The following is a 17,330-nucleotide window of genomic DNA, read 5'->3' on the forward strand; positions in this document are numbered from 1 at the left end:
TTTTTACTATAAACTTTGACGTTAAAGGGCTCCGCCTGATAAAGATATCTTCAAATTAAAACAAAATATGTACTGCGTAAGTAAAATGGAGAAAGGTATGCAGTAGCGCACCCAGGGGGGGGGGGCAGGGGGCCTTGGCCCTCCCCAAAATATGAAAATCATCAGAATGATTTTACACATTGAAATCGAAAGCCAATAAACTATACCTTGGGCTTAGACAAACAACACGACAAAAAATGATTTGTAATTCTCCAGCACCCTTTTTAGTAAAATTTCTTAGATTTTAATTTCTAACACAAAAATTTCGAAAGACTGATGTCAGGTTTTTTTAGAAACCCGTTCCCTAATGAAATTCTCGGTGTCCACCCGAATTCTGGAGTGGTATAGGTGATGGCTGGGGAGGGTTGACAGGGCTCTAGCCTGGGGGCCCGGGCTGTGGGGGGCCGGCGTGTCGGGTTGACCAGATAAGTGAGATAAACACACATCATCACAACATTTTAGATTATATAATTGTCCAATATATTTTAAGATTATTATGTGTCGATACTCGACAGCTCTATTATTAAAGTAGGTGTATTGAAAATCGCCAATAATTCACTGTATAAGTACCCTCAATTTGAAGTAAAACACAATTTAAAAAACGTTAATGTAGAGTTTTACACTGTCTTTAATCTAAGCGGTGGATAGGGGGCCCGTCAAATATCCTAGCCCAGTGGTCGGCAAACTCATTAGTCAATAGACCCAAATATCAACAGTACAACGATTGAGATTTCTTTTGAGAGCCAAATTTCTTAAACTGAAATTATATGCGTAGGTACACTGCTGATTTACTTAATAAACTTTAGTTAAAGTTTTAAGTCCTAATTAAATTATAGGTAGATACACTGAATAAAACTGAATATCATACGTAATAATGATCTTATTTATTAATTAAAATTAAATTGTAAGTCAGGTATCCATAAAATTGAATCATGACAATGACTGACAAACTCAATGTGAATAATGGCCTTGCATCTCCTTGTAAAGTTTGGGTAAGTCAGGTTCGTATGTTGTTGATTTAATTTTAAGCACGATTCCAGGTTCTCATCAATAAATCGATTTCTCAATTTACTCTTGATTTCCTCTCTTGGAAATCTTTTTACTAATCACAAAACTTGCAATATTAACATTGTTGAAAGATTTTATTCAGTACCTAATTAAATACAGAACTTTATTTTTCTTGACTCTTCTCCTCAGCTGCTTTCTTCCTTGTATGATCGACAGAATATTTAGCGCAAAATTACGAGTTTTTAGTTGTAGTATCTCTCTAAATTTGAATGCGCTAATTTTTCCCGACACATAAATAAAGGTCGGTAAACCATTTAAGTTTTGAATAAACGCGAAGTCTCGGTCTATTCAACATTACATTTACGGTTATCCTCTTCCATTTTCTTTGCTTCTTCTTTGTAGCCATATCAAATATGGTAGAGAGCATCTGCGGCAGAGCCGCGCTCAAGGGGCCAAAGAGCCGCAGTTTGCCGACCACTGCCCTAGCCTGAGGGCCCGTTTCAGGATGTGGGGGCCATGGTGTAGGTACACCGAGTGCAATAGACAAAAGACCTATAAACGAGATATTAGGCTGTGTTGTATTGAGTAGGTTGTGTATAATTTAAAAGCAATAATACTTTTTTTGTCCATTTTCAATTAATATGTTGAAACCTCAATATTAAAAAACCAAAAATCTGCGATAAACATTCGGCGAAAAGAACGACTACACCCACTACGGTGGTGGTGTAAAAAAAAGAACATTTTTTTCGGTGGAATTCGGCATAAATATTGTAGCTCTCTGGACCAGTGTTCCCCAAACTTTCGACATCTGTGTACCCCTTCTATAATTTTCGTAACACTCCTCGTCAAAGAAAAATGCATATAAGTACTTTAATAACAATCAAAATATATTCCTTTTGTAGTACATAAACAAAATAATAATAAACGAAAAATAAAATTCATTCATAATAAAATATAAATCAAAGTTATATTATAAAAAAATAACATTCATTATAAACCATGAGAAGGATGAAATTATTTATGTTAAAACGACTGATCATCATAATTTGGTTCCCTGGTTATTAATTTTAATCTGAGATGCGGTTCCACACCCAAAGGCTGTTCCTTTTTTTGACTTAATGTCTACAAATGCTGAAAAAGCAACTTCACATAGATATGAAGTTGAAAAGGCAATGTATTTCAGGAATTTCTCTGTTAAAACTGGATACACATGTTGCATTTGCAACCTAAATGATGTTTAAGTACACTCCTTATATTTATTTTGCAAGAATCCGTCTGAAGCTAGTAATTCCAACAATTGCTCTTCTTCCGCATGCGATAAACCTAGCATGGATGTTGTATTAATGCTTGTTGCACCAGGTGTAGCCATAACCCGGTGCAGCACGTACCCCCACCAAACTCTTCCCGTACCCCAGGGGGTAAGCGTACCACACTTTGGGAAACACTGCTCTAGACCAAGCGGGTAGAACAGCCGATATTATTTAAGCAATGTTTCAGCATACTAGGTACACATGTCCAGCATGGTCGCTGTTCACTTCCAATCCGCCAGTCGCTGATGACACGCTCAACGGTTACCGCCACTATGCCTCCAATTTAATAAAAACTAGGAGAAACTGTACAAATATATCGCCGTGTATTGTGAAATTATGTAAAAATATTTATATGAAGAAGAAAAGGAGCCTATGGGACTAATTTCCATTCTCCTCCTTCGGCCCCCCCCCAATAATAAATCCTGGGTGCGCCACTGAAGGTATGTATAAGGTAAGTATACTGAAGTATACTTATCTTCTAATAGTCTACAAGTCTTGTTGTTTTATTAAAGAACTGGAACAGAACCTATTAGATAATTACACTGGAACCGAACAAAAATGGGAATTCAAATATCTCCGACTTACGGAACTTACTTAAAGACTTATCCCTCTTTTCAAAAATCACAAGTATTACTAAATCAACATCTAATAGGACTTACATTTAACATTTCAGGCTCTATTGCATGGGTGGCCAACCTTTTCAGCAGCCGGGCCAGATTCTAAAAATGAGACTTCCTACCGGGCCGCACAACCATTTTTTTTATTATACAAAACAAAAAAGAAATATATATTAATAATATAAAACAAAAATGAGAATCCAACATATTTATTAGATTAGACTTTTTTACATACTTACTTAATAAAAAATAAACAAAATAATATAAAAATAATAAATTTTAGTGAGAAGTTTGATTTTGTGTGGCAAAACTAAGTGCATCAATATCGATATCAAGTGAGGTTGTTCCTACACGCAAACAGTTTTTCAAATGCACATCAGTGATTCGTGTTCTCACTCGGGATTTGATATGCTTCATCCGACTAAAAAGCTGTTCACACGTGTAGGTGTTTCCAAATAGCGAAGTCATCATTAGAGCATGTTTGTAAAATGAAGGATATTTCTCCTTGTTCATATATATTTTGCAAAACTCTTCCAAACCAACCTGATGGAATTTCTTCTTCAACTGTTCATCGCAACATATTTCACAATGTTCCATTTGTAAATTTCCCGGTAATAAATTCACGTCTACGGAAAATGGCGTTGCAAATGTAGCAAAAAGCACACGGTGCTTTTTAAAATCTTGAGCCAATATCGAATCTCAATTTGCGAAACTAGCACATCTAGCGGCAGCATTTGATATTATTTTTATTTTCTCATTGCTCCACGGGCCACAAGTTGACACCTAGTGGGCCGCATGCGGCCCGCGGGCCGCGGGTTGGCCACCCATGCTCTATTATCATTACACGATTGAATGTAATCGATGTTGCTGCATAGTTGCATACACAAATGATTTTTAGTTCGTGGCAACATTGAAGATACCTATAAGTACCTACCCTTTTCTCCCGTCAATTGTATGTATTATTCCTCAATAATTAGGGGATCAGTCCCATAGCCCCTTAGTAAATCCAGGCCGGGATATACTAAATTTAACGTATTATTTCACTTCCACATTTTCAATACATGTTTGTTGATCGTTGACAGCTGTTTCTAGCTATCGTGGAAAGCTCAGCCTTTAAATAACATTGTGTCAATCTATTTACTTCTTCGAGACAGTTTGAACTGAACATGAAGTATGTATTAAGAAGACACATTAAAAAGTGGGTAGGTAGGTAAGTATGCCGATATAGCGGATATAATAATCATCGAATGCGATTTTTATTTTGTCTGTGGCTTTTCTTATTCGCAAGATGTTGTTTGTGGAAAATGGTGTTTGCGAAGAAGGAATAAACACATCGTTCTTGTGCACATTCAAAAGGCAAACTAATTTATTTGGGTGAACTCGCTCGATTGCAAAATTTAAAAGTCAAGGTCGTCCGGAATGGCGATCCGCCTTCCCAAAACGAGGCTCGAGAGATAACCTGCCGAGTCTCGCTTCACTTTTGATATAAGTATAAATAATTAATGTTTCACTCGCAATGCCTGAATATCTGTTATCCAAATAGTTTCTGATGAAATTGGCCTTTATGACCCCTCTCTTTCTATAATTTAAATTAAACACCATTTCCAAAACATTAATCCAAACTAAATTCAAAATTATTCGAATTCTTTTCTTTTCAGATTGTGCATGAAAATTAATGGGTCATTTTTTTTTGCTTCACTTTCCCATTTTTAGGTTTCATTTCTTTAGAAAAAGAGTTTCTTCAACATCTCTGATTGAAGTAAGTACAATTTTTCATTCGCTTTCGAAATTTAATTATGGTTAAACATACTTAATTAAAAAAAAAAAAAAGACACCGCCAGAAATACATACCTAAAGCCTCAATTACATTGAGCTTCTTTACGAGCTGTTTATTGGCGAATTTAAAAGCGGGCGATTCAGCTACTGCGATTTGATGATTACACACAAAACTTTCCATTCGCTGAGAAGCCACAAGCCAGCGACTATTTTGACGGAACGTAGTTCGTTTTTTTACCGGGAGGTTGGTACTGCGCTTTACTGCGCAGACGCAGTAGTCCCACACGCCGGCGTGTAGCGTGTAAAGTTGACCGGCTTTCAACTTTTTTCGGTAGGGTGTTTAGCTTATTCGATGATTACACTGGGCGACTTTACAGGCAGATTGTAAATTCGCCAATAAACAGCTCGTAAAGAAGCTCAATGTAATTGAGGCTTAACCACTAGAAAAATCTTTTTGAAAAAAAAATACGAAGTTCGAAACCGTCCCGTGATCTACCAACTAAGCTACGTGCGTCCAATCTAATTGCGACGAAATTAACAAAGCAAATTTTGTTTTAAATAATGTAAATAGGCACTTATCTTTGGAAATAATAAAACCAGATCAATTGAAATAAACGTAAAGTAGTGTGTTTTACACCTCTCTGAAGCGCTTCAGAAATAACGTTAATTTTGGTTGGCAGCTTTTATATTTTAAATCAAAATATCAACTAGTTTTAGTTATATCGTAGGTACCTACTTGCACTCGTTAATATTTTTAATAAATATTTTTTTTATTCAACGAATAATTCACAATATTTGAGAATGTAACATTCTTTTATTGAATTATTATTCGTTGAATAAAAGGTTTATTATAAATTAGGGTTACCTACCTAATATAAATTACATTTTAGGCACAAGTTTCCAACATTTTTCGAGTCTCGACCCCGTTTTACAATATAACCAAATGACACGCGACGCCCCGCCCTGCATTTTAACAAAAAATCGAGACGACGAAAACACATTTTCGTCTATTTACTGTCAAACTTACACTTTTACAATTTTTGGAAGCCACCAGTAATTGGCTATTTATTGACAACATCGTTCGTTGCACTGTGTACTGTTTATTAGTTGGCGGCCCCCTACCTAGAGAATACCTCGCTGCCCCCGGGGGATCGCGACGTACGATTTGGGAACCCGTTTTCTTAAGGTGACGCATCAGTGAAACGCCAAATAATTTTCAACTGTACGCGCGACGAAATTTTGGACTCGCTGCCATTCACTGAGAGAATGTTGACCCGGGAACACGTCACTTTGCTGCGTGATGGCGACGGGTCAATTAATTCTAAAATCGTGTAAAGATGACTAAAAACGTTACCCATTTACTTTAAAAAGAAAACATGTCAATGAATATATTATTATTGTTACTAATAGAACAATAAACAGAACATAAAATGGACGTATGTTGGATTTATATGACAATTAATATTTCGTTTGACAGGCGTCATTTTCACCCGCCACCCGCAATCCGCGCATCGCCTAGCGACGATCTTTTTAGACCGTGCCTCAACTAATGCATGGCCTTAAGATATTGATATAATCTCGGATACTTAGTTTTATACATACCCATTTTAAAATACCATCAATAATTTTCGAAATTTTCGGCAGACCACTTATTTTGTGATGAATTGTGATTTTGATAGGTAAATTAGTGATTAAATTCAAAATAATCAAGTATAGATTTTATAGTAAGTACGTACTTACTTATATAATTATTTTTTATACTTAACTGTAAATGAAAGAAAATGTATACATGGTTAGGTTTAGGTACATGTAAATTGTACGTAGGTATTACATTTCGCCATATCACAGTTCACCGTGAGCTGTGGTACCGGATAGAGACGGTCGTATAGCATTGAGATCAAAACATTACGCGTTATTCGTGAAGCCATTGCAGACAGTAATATTACAATTTTATTAGATTCAATAAGAGCATTGAGTTGGTCACATATCTGATAATAACGCTGTCATTATTATGAGATATTTGACAGGTAAGATGACTGGATACTTAATGGCACCTACTTACTAACCAACTTTTGAAGCTTTCAGATTTTTAATATAAATATGTTATGCGATAACATACACATTTTCTTCTGTCTGTCGCTTGTATTCCGGTGGGTTTAATTGCGTATTTAGAAACATGAACTGTGGTTCTATTCTATACTTATCGACCGCTAAAGTGATAAAGTGATAAATATTATCAAACTTATGGTAGGTTGTATCGATGTATTAGCACTTATTGTAACAATTACGATAAGTTGGTTGTAATTGTTGCAATAAGTGCTATATTTTAACAGCACCTCTCTTGGCTGTGATAAAATTTAGAGCGAGATAGACAGTTTTGACTGTTTAGAGACGGCTAACTTATTGTAACAGTTATCAATAAACCTCAATACAAATATATAATAAATACTATCACTTTAGCGGTCGATAGTTGCATTGTGTATAGAATAGACCCGATACCATACGGCAATCGGTTTCCGATACAACAGCTCACGGTGAACTGTGCCACTGTCAACCATACACACACAATTTTCGGACACGCACAAAAGTGATATTATTCATTTTATCAAATTTGAGAACCACAGCTCGAACTCACACACATGTTCCGAGCGTGTGGTTAGGGTTAGGTGTAGGTACAACGCACATACAGTGTACACAAACTCGTATCTAAGCTCGTCATAATGTATTATGGAATCGGGTGAAAAAACGTAAGTAGGTACTTAAACCTTCCCGAAGAGTTTGTTACGAAAAACACAATATTTAAATAATGATTAAAAATCGAAAACATCATATACCTACTTGTGTCGTTATCTCGTATTGTGGGGTATTATATTTTTAGGGAAAGTCAAAAAATACTTGGAAATAAAACCAGGACAGAAGAAAGTTATCTTTAACATCGCTGTAAATGTAAACATTTGTTAATATCGTAGGTGTTTTGTAAAAAGGGCGAATCAACCATTTTGGCGAAATCGAGATTTTAATGAAAATACAATATGTATCCCACTAGCTTTGTTGTGTAAAAACGGCGAATTTTTATCTCCACAGGAAAGTACTTAAAACCGATAATCGACTAAAATTAAATTAATTAAAATTACGAAATAAAAAGCAAATGTGACATACCTGTTAGGCCTTTTAAAATATTATATAATAGTACCTATTATAATGACAGTATTCTTTCTAAGTTTTATTATAAACTTGTTAGATATTTATAATCATCTACAGGAAAAAAACAAATAAATGTCAAAAGTTAAAAATCCTCCTCCTGTAAAGTAGCATTTTGGTTAATTCGCCCTTTTTACAAAACACTGACGATATATTCTATCAATTGTCATTATTAAATTATTACTAACTCAGTAATTACCAACCTACATATTTGTAATAAAATATTATTATTATTAACCACTTATTTTACGTTTTTTTTAAATAAATTTATTAAATAAAAAATAATGGTGACCATAAACAATAAATGAGAAGTTTGCGGTAAAATATGCACAATAGAGTTAAAAACTGGGTGCAATATTCATTATTATCCTATTATCCAACACGATGAAATTAACAAAGCAAATTTTGTTTTAAATTATGTAAATAGGCACTTATCTTTGGAAATAATAAAACCAGATCAATCGAAATAAACGTTTTAGATTTGATGTGTATGGATCGTTATAACATCACAAGTGAAATTTTTAGTTATTGACATGTTGAATATTTCTTTGAGTTTTATTATCTACTAACTATTAGCTCTATTCATCCCGTCTCTCAATCATCCCCTTTATTCATCCCAATTGACATTCAATAGAGACATCGCATTCAATAAGAGATATTTTTATTAACCTGTGATGTAGAGGCGGATTTTGCCATTCACCCTACTGGCAGCACCATAATATATTTTAAACAAAATTCAAATATTTAGTTACCTTCCAAAAAATGGCGCGGAAACCCGACATCTGTCTTAAATTTACATCTCTTAAATCGACCCAATCAATATCCTCTTGAGTAGGTAGATAGGTAATCATTAATTTTTAATGGTAGTAATTTTTCTTCGCCCCATCAATAAATTTAATGTTACAAGTAAAATGACATGAAGTAGCTCCAATTTAATTGGAACATTTCTCCAAACCTAAAAGCATTCCATAGGCGCATCGATTGTTTCCACAATAATTTTTCAATTCTTTTTCTTAAAGGTTCCGTAAAACTCTTGAATTTATTTACATACTACATAGGATAGGCCTTTAGTTTCACATAGATTTGATGCACACCTACCCGTGGCGAAGGGTGGAGGTAGGCTGTTAAGATCCGCCTTGAATGGTGCACACTAAACTTTGTCAGTCATACGTATTTGTTTTCATTAAAATAAGACTACAATTCACAGATGGTGTTGGTTAGTAGTTTTAAAAATAATTCAATGAAACCCTGCGAAACCAAGCCACACTTAATAGATAATAGTCAAAAAATACTCGCCTATCTGATATACCTACTAATATTTTTTATCTATTATAGTTTGGTTTAGGCAGGGTTTAATGAATTTAAAAAAAAATGAACCAACAATAATATGACGTGTACCTACACAATTTTGTCGTATCGCCCAAAATATACAAAAGTTATTATGGTTTGGATTGCGCAGGGTTTAATTGATTTTTACGAACTAACCAATACCATGTGTAAACAATTGTAGTCTTAGTTCAATAAAAATAAATATATATTATGACTAACAAAGTTTAACGTGCACTATTTATGGCGGATCTTAACAGCCTACCTCCACCCTTCGCTATCGCTACTGATACCTACACATTTTCAGGTAGGTACGTAGTTTCGTAACCTGTAAGTAAAGCATTCGGAGTCTCATTGCATTGAATATATTTTTACATTTTATTACGCATTGTCTTTTGCATAGTACTTAGTTATTGAAGATTGTCTATAAACTCTGCTAAATACATTGCATATTTTTCATAATCGATAAACCTTTTCGTAAATCGACGGTTATAAGTTATAATGGTTATAAGGTACTTAAATATACGGTAAAAAATATACGGTTATGTTATAAGGTACTTAAATGTTTTGTGAAATTCTACAGCTGATACATACCTATTAATAAATGTCAATTACCATAATATTGTATGATTCATATATTTGTTAAACATTGTTGCCAAGAATTTGGCTATTGTTGCGAAATTTTGAATTTGGGGAGTCCTTTTCAGAGAGACCGTAACCCTACCGGTAAATCCGCCCCTGTGCGTAAGGGCAATCCATGTCAAAATAATAATAGTGGCCCCCTATCATTCATCACCAGCCTGAATCTATCCACTGACGGATGAAGGCCTCTCCAAGCTGATTCCACTTATCTCGGTCCTGTGCGTTGCGTTGCCACGTACTTCCACAGAACTTAAACATTTCATAGATCCAGCTACTAGGTCTACCTTGCGGACGTTTTGTACCTCTTGGGTAACACTGGATGACTAGATTCGTCCGGCGATTGTCCTTTCTTCGCACTGTGTCTCCTGTCTCCATCCCATTTCCATTTGAGGTTTTTAGCTAACTCTATTACATCGCAAACCCGTGTCTGTTTAATTATCCAATCATTCGCCTATCATTACTCAGTCTCAATATGTACATTAAGTCAATATCTTTTATAATTTGTCATTTCTTCTTGGTTTTTTAAGCAAAATCTCTAATGAAGCAAAAATATATCTACATGTCTTGTTAGCGCCGCAGGCGATATACATAAATTCCACTACATTACTTTGGCATCGTTGTAATATTCGTTTTATTTCTTCTTTAATTCTCCGCCCCTACATAGCGCATGACCTGCCTGTTCCCACGGGACGTCACTGGTCAGAAAGGAAATATTCAATAATGTCCCATCCAGCACTATTGCACGTTATTTATCTAAATATAGTACGTATTTATTTTCAATCATTTTTAGATGTATGTGTATGTCAACATTGAAAATGTAAACAATAAGAAAAATAATAGGAAATCACAATTTACTATCAAGGACGATTGTAAGGACTTTATACCGGATTTTTTTTTGTAATAAAATACTGTAATATTATTTTTTCCTGCAAAATCAAATTATTATGTATATATTAGGTAAGCAGTGAAAAGACAAGATGTATAAGTTATCAAACACCCATGAACACTGGATATGTATATTGCTTTGGTGATCAAAAATCTTAATTAAATACGTATTAAGTATTCTTCTACGAATCAAAACAATGTAGGTATAATATAATAATATTATGTACACATGAGATACGTAGTTCACTCACAATAATAATTAATAACAATGCAAAGCTACAATTATTTGCCCCAGGATATTAATTTCTTGTCTCGTAATTATCTACGTACAAAATATTCTTGTTAATTTATTACAAAGTAAAATAAAATTAATGGTAATATTTCTATAATATGTAATTTAAGGATGTGTGATTAAGCAACTTATGACACTTTTCGAAAATATTAAAATAGGAATAGACTAAAAAGACAATTTCTTATTTTTTACGATTATAATAACGTGATTTCCAGATAATCTGTTATTGTTTATACAGAAATTGATAAAAAATTGACTAAATTAATAGGTAGCAATTCCAGATGTAATTTACAGCATCACTCATCTTACGAGATCGCGAATCCTTCCGTCGAACTATTTTTAAATGAGTGTTGTGGGTATACATGCGATTAATTTTAATTGAAAAATGAGATTACCGGACATCGAGCGGTACATTCCACCCCATTGCCGCGATTCGAGGATCGAGAGGCAGCATCCGAATAGCGCACATATCAATAACGTCTGAAATAATGCACTGGATGCGTGTATGCTGTTTCGCATCTTCGTAACTTAAAAATTACACATTCACTAGTTATTATCGATCACACAGCACGCAGGATGCAAAACTGACACATTTTGTATTTTTTACGCCACTTGCGACACACTATTTACGTAATATTTTGAGTGGGATCCGGGACTTTCGATTTTATACTGAGTTCTGACAGCCGCAGTACGGCTTGTCACTTCACTTGCAAAACAAAACCTGTAGAAGAAGCTGACTGAAGATTTAACAGGCGCGAACTGCGCGTGCGTCAATGCGTACTTACTATATACCACATGAAGTGGGCTTCGTTCAATTTAGATTATTTTCATCATAGAGGTTTTATTATAATTATATCAAGCAATTATTTTCGAAAGAATAAAAATAATCCTTCAATTTAATATTAATGACATTTGAAAAATCGTATTACATTATTGTACGTCAAACTCATAACCCGATTCAGATTTTCCCGGGGACGGCAAAACAACGAGAATGTTGGCGGAATGATGATGATATTCTTCAAAGAAAGCTCAATATCCAAATGAAATGTCTGGCATTTACGGCTGTATTCGTTAAAACCAAAAGCTGCGTGTTCCATTCTTGCAGTCTGCCGCTACCGCTTTACTCAGGGCTCAATAACTAGATATTATGACACCTCGTATTATTATGCTATACTGAACTTTGAAAACATATTATGCTTTATGGCGGCGGTTTCGAGTAACGAGGAAATAAGAAAGCGAACCATGCAAATTCTCGTCCTTTGTACGTTAGATATGGCTTGGCCACGTGTTACGGCTCGTCTTCCGTGAGCTACGTCGCGCGCAACTCCAAACGTATAAACGTACAACCAAAAAAAGACTGTTTACGAACATTTTCACACACGGTTATATGTTTGAGTTGCGCGTGCCGCTCATCGCTTCGCACGACTTCTCCCACGTAAAACGCCCCGTTACGGATGGCTCAAAATACTGGAAGGCCACTAAATTAATACCATCCACGAGGTGTAGATATACGTGGAACTACGGGATGCTGAATCAAAACTATAGTACAAACGTACTATAATTATAGTACGGTTTGCAACAGAACTTGTTTTATATTAGTATTGCCATTTTGGAAAATTATAAAATAATTTTGTCCTCCTCGGTTGTCAATGTTGTTAGCAATTGTAAGTATCTTCACGTTGGTGAAAACTCTCGACTGACAGAAGACAAGAAAAATAATAAGGTTTGGATAATATTATTCTGCAATCTACTCTTGTCTTACCTGACAAATCAATCGTTAGCGTACTTGTTGAATCCTAAGAAAGGGGCATTCTCTTTTTTATTGAGATAATTAGTTTGTTCGTATTGTTTTTAAATATAATTATGTAATATTCTCATGACAGCCCAACACCAACATTGAGGTATACAAGAAAAAATATGGTGCTGGTGATTTACTAATAAACAGATCAATTAGTGATAATCCGCTATGCCTACAAAAGTCAATAAGACGATGATAGTCAACTTATTTCATATTTGTCTTATAATAACTTAATTTCTTATAAGAAACAAACCAATATTTATTTCAAATCAATAGATGGCGATAAGTGCTAAAGAATTTGAATCTATCGTTATAGCATTATTCTGGGGTCGCAAATTTCAAATAGCCACCTTTAATCAATATGCCGACAGTATGAATGACAATCGAATGGTCTGTACACATGGGTACCAATAGTGTGTAAATTAAATTGTCGCAATAATAACTATTTACACACAAAAGTACTGATTGTCTCGCCAATCTCATTCTTCAAGCTTTAGCTGTTGTGTTGTGCTATATGACAGGCTGTGAAATTCACCACTATATTTCTACTGTACGCTATCCTTGCAAGTTGCAACTAAAGAAGCCGCTAAACTTTTTGATCCATATATACAGTCACGTTTACATTTTCATTTTCTTGTTATGGCCACGATAATATGTACTGCCAGCAACACATGCGCACGGAGTTTTAGGATTGCAACTCAATAATGTGTATATAATAATATGTAAGTCCAATGCCGTTTGACAATTGTTACCGTAGCTTTTTTGTCTTTACAGAAAATGGGAGGCGGCCACGATCACCACGCACCCACGTTGAAAATTCCCGATGCGTCCATTTATAAAGTGGAAAATATTCCTCGACTGATGGCGGTGAAAGAGGCTTTAGAAAAGAAGGGTCTCCGCGATCCGTGGCTGAGGTATATAAGATTCACACCAATCAACATTAATAGATCTATGTCATGATATAGAGTCGATGCATGTGCTTGTCTTGTTATACACAATGAGTGGATTTACAGAAACAGATAAATCATTGTTATCATTGCATTCTCACTGTGTTATTTTTGAAAACACCGCTCAACTGTGGAGTGGTGCTTCCAAAACACAAAACCACTGCGTCTCTATTTGTTTCCACTCCAGTGGCTGTTTAACTTGCACATTTCTGGTGTTTATTATCTAGTCATGTTCGAAAATAAAGTATTTATATTATTTTCACTCTTATTTTTTCTTGTTCAGAAGACATGGTATTACGAAATAAATATTTCTTGGGTTGTTGTGTTGGAACTATGTACATAATTTAGATAATTTTATACTTAATAAAAATTTATATGGAAAGAATTTGTACTGCATCCATATTCGGTTTGCATGTACGCTCTGAAATCGTTACATAGCACTGAATTAGACGCTTAGTTGACGGTAATTTTGTAAATCTGCAGCTAATGTCGCCGGTAACTTGGGGAAGTGGGTCAAGGTTCAAATACATTATGATGCACGTCGCGTAGTCATGCTGTCACGGCGAAAAATTTAAGCTATGGTTTCGTCATTCTGCAGAATATTTTGAACGATCACTATCTCTATAAATTCAATGATGGAGAGTGCCTACTCTAATATATTAGTATTTTGAATTATTATTCATGCTAATTTCAATTAATTTTTTACAGTTTCTACGTGTGCGTACGTTAAAATTACTTATGATATTGCATCTATAGATAATATTTTGAACAGAACCAGCCCCATCTTTAGATTAATAAAGCCTGAGCATATCTTTTTGCACAAACGAGTGGTCTACTATTCAGCTGTCAAAATCAGATCCCAGATTGCTTGACATATTGATTAGCCCTTTCTCGTTTCGAATCTAATTATAAAAAATTCTCAAATCAAGTATATTAACTATCAGTGTTATTTATGAATAGGTACTATACATTCCTGTTATTTATCAGCTATCTGTCAGACTAGTCCTTCACACAACAACCGGTGATAATATCGATCTAAAAAATATGTAGCATTTAATGCTAGCGTATTATTTATCATGCAACTCATCTATCCAAATCAAACCATTCCCTGTGTGAACACGACAGACGCGTCAGTATGAGCACTCTATATAGTATAGAACAATGACAGGTCATCCATAGAGAACAGCAGGAGGGGTGGAAAAGGTAGGACCAGTCGTTGTGAATATATTGGGTTTCTACTTGAGTTGGCAATGACAGAACACAACCTGCAGAGTAGATAATAGACAACATTCTTATAGAATATACATAATGCCAAGCGCTAAAAACAAAAAACACGCGATTTTGACATGAATCGAAAATGTGTAGCCATGTAGAAAATGATAATAAAACGTTCATTAAGTCTGCGGGCGTTCTCATTGTTGTTCTGGTGATTTTGCTAACGGATAAGGTTCAAAGTGTGCTGCGGAATGGGAGCGTCAGTCTGATAACATTTTGAACACCAAGAAAAATGACATTGCACACTTTTTTCTTGTAGTGGCAGCTTACTGTGACAGTATGCGACGTGCATTATAATGTGATAACTGCATACGATTCTGTGGTTCAATTCCGTTTAGTCTGGTCAGACCTTTATACTTTAGATAAATCTTGACGTTGCATAGGTACAATGTGATTTCCGTATCTGGAATATTACGATCTTCTCCCATGTTCATTGTGAAAATAATGAACCATCAATATACAGGATACCATACAAAATTTCAACTATGAAACGGACAAGTTGAGTCTTAGATAACATAATATAGCAATAATGGTACAAATTTAAATGAATGCAGATTTGCATATTGACCCTTATTTCATTATAGGTAACTTAATTTTTCAACCACTCATCCGTATTTATCCAACTCAGTTTGTATGGGCCCCTTTATTTTACATACTGTCCATTTAATATGGCAAAGTTTAAATTTACTAATTACAATTGTTTCAGAAATGAGGCATGGAGGTTTGACCCAAAGCAGTTCCCGCAATCGGCCCTTCAGAATGGACTGAGGTTCTTATTTAGGGGCTTTGTTCCGGGATTCGTCCTGTTTGGCCTCACCATAGGATACGGAGAATTAACAAAAGATAAAGACGAGGGTCACGGTCACCACTGAATATATATTGTAAACATAATAATATAATATATAAATTGTGTATGTAATTTAATTATTTAGCTGAATTAAAATACTATTACTTTGCACTACTTGCATTTTTAATGTGTACACATCATTGAATATACTTTCACGATGTAGCCAGGGTCACTCGATAATAGTGTATGTTATATTTTGAAAATTAACAGCGATTTATATATTGTATGCCTGTCAGTTTTATTGTAAGGTGTGCATATTAACTGAAATAAAAATGTTAACGCAAATAAAAAAACCATACTTAGTAAAATAAAAGAATTTGTTGATAGTTTTTATCTTTTTATTTATTACAATGTTATTTGTACATAAATATATTTTAATGACTGTTTTTAGGATATACTGATAAGCCCAAATATGTGATGTTTTTTTCATGAAAAGTATTCATGCTATTATTAATTGATCTTAATTATTGATTGTTTATTGGATTTTCACATATTTTTATTAAAGAACCAATGCCAAACAATTGTGTTGACAAATTAGAAAAATATTTTTTTTTTCTATAATTCTAGCTACTCTGTAACTTCAATTTATGGATTAATGAAACATGGTATTAGCACAGATTTTAATTTGAAAGAATTGTATCGAAAATTTTGTAGGCACATCCATGATCAGAAACGAAATTAATGAAAATCAGAAAATATATTTTTATTGATATATTTCCCCCATACATTTCGTAATTCGAATTTTTTTTCGATTTTCGGTCCCATGGAATTCGTATTAACGAGGTTTTACTGTAAATGCAAAACGGAAGGGGCCGACTGAAACCAAAACGGAGACGAAATGGGATGGACTGTCCATCAGTTTTCGTATCCGTTTTTAGAGTTACCAGTTATTGACGTGTGATTTACAACATTGCCGTATTTTTCAAACTGCTTTTTTAATTTCAATTAAAATATCATTTCTTCAAATATAGGTACTATATTATAACAACCAATATGTTTATATAGTTTTATAAAAATAATAATTTTAGTGGATAAAAAATACGTAAATATACATCGCCGTTTCCCAACTGAACTGTCAACTGAGACGGATAACTAAACTGATCATCTAAATACACTGCTGTTTCAAAATTAAACAGACTAAAACGGAAACCTCGACTGAACGGACAACAGAACTAACGTTTAAAAGGACCTTTAATAATCATGATACTTTGATCGAGGTCAAATGCATTTGGATGACGTGTCTGCTCGCAGTTGCGTTTTCCTGCCATTGGTCTGTTTTCTTTTCTCCATGAAGATTTAACGAAATGAGTAACAGACAATAAATAAAATGTTATTATCTAGAAATGTAGAAATGGAAGGATTAATAA

At 34.4% G+C, this 17,330-nt stretch overlaps 2 protein-coding genes across 2 annotated transcripts in view; one reads left to right on the plus strand and one right to left on the minus strand.

Annotated features, from left to right (window-relative positions):
* LRP1 (LDL receptor protein 1) overlaps positions 1-11,819 on the minus strand; it is a 221,064-nt gene extending 209,245 nt beyond the window's left edge. Inside the window, exon 1 of the mRNA XM_085960995.1 lies at positions 11,492-11,819. Coding sequence (XP_085817121.1) covers positions 11,492-11,615 — 124 coding nt within the window. The 5' untranslated portion in view covers positions 11,616-11,819. The remainder of the gene's footprint in view (positions 1-11,491) is intronic.
* Positions 11,820-12,756: 937 nt separating this feature from the next.
* On the plus strand, positions 12,757-16,284 carry ND-B12 (NADH dehydrogenase [ubiquinone] 1 beta subcomplex subunit 3). The gene is made up of 3 exons (XM_085961001.1): positions 12,757-12,819; positions 13,669-13,808; positions 15,823-16,284. Exons 2-3 carry the CDS (start codon positions 13,672-13,674, stop codon positions 15,986-15,988), a joined length of 303 nt encoding a protein of 100 aa, XP_085817127.1. The 5' UTR covers positions 12,757-12,819; positions 13,669-13,671; the 3' UTR covers positions 15,989-16,284.
* Positions 16,285-17,330: the final 1,046 nt, after the last annotated feature.

This window comes from Rhyacophila brunnea, unplaced genomic scaffold (assembly GCF_057557595.1).
Source record: "Rhyacophila brunnea isolate RB1 unplaced genomic scaffold, BYU_Rbru_1.0 scaffold_12, whole genome shotgun sequence".
NCBI classification, from domain to species: Eukaryota; Metazoa; Arthropoda; class Insecta; order Trichoptera; family Rhyacophilidae; genus Rhyacophila; species Rhyacophila brunnea.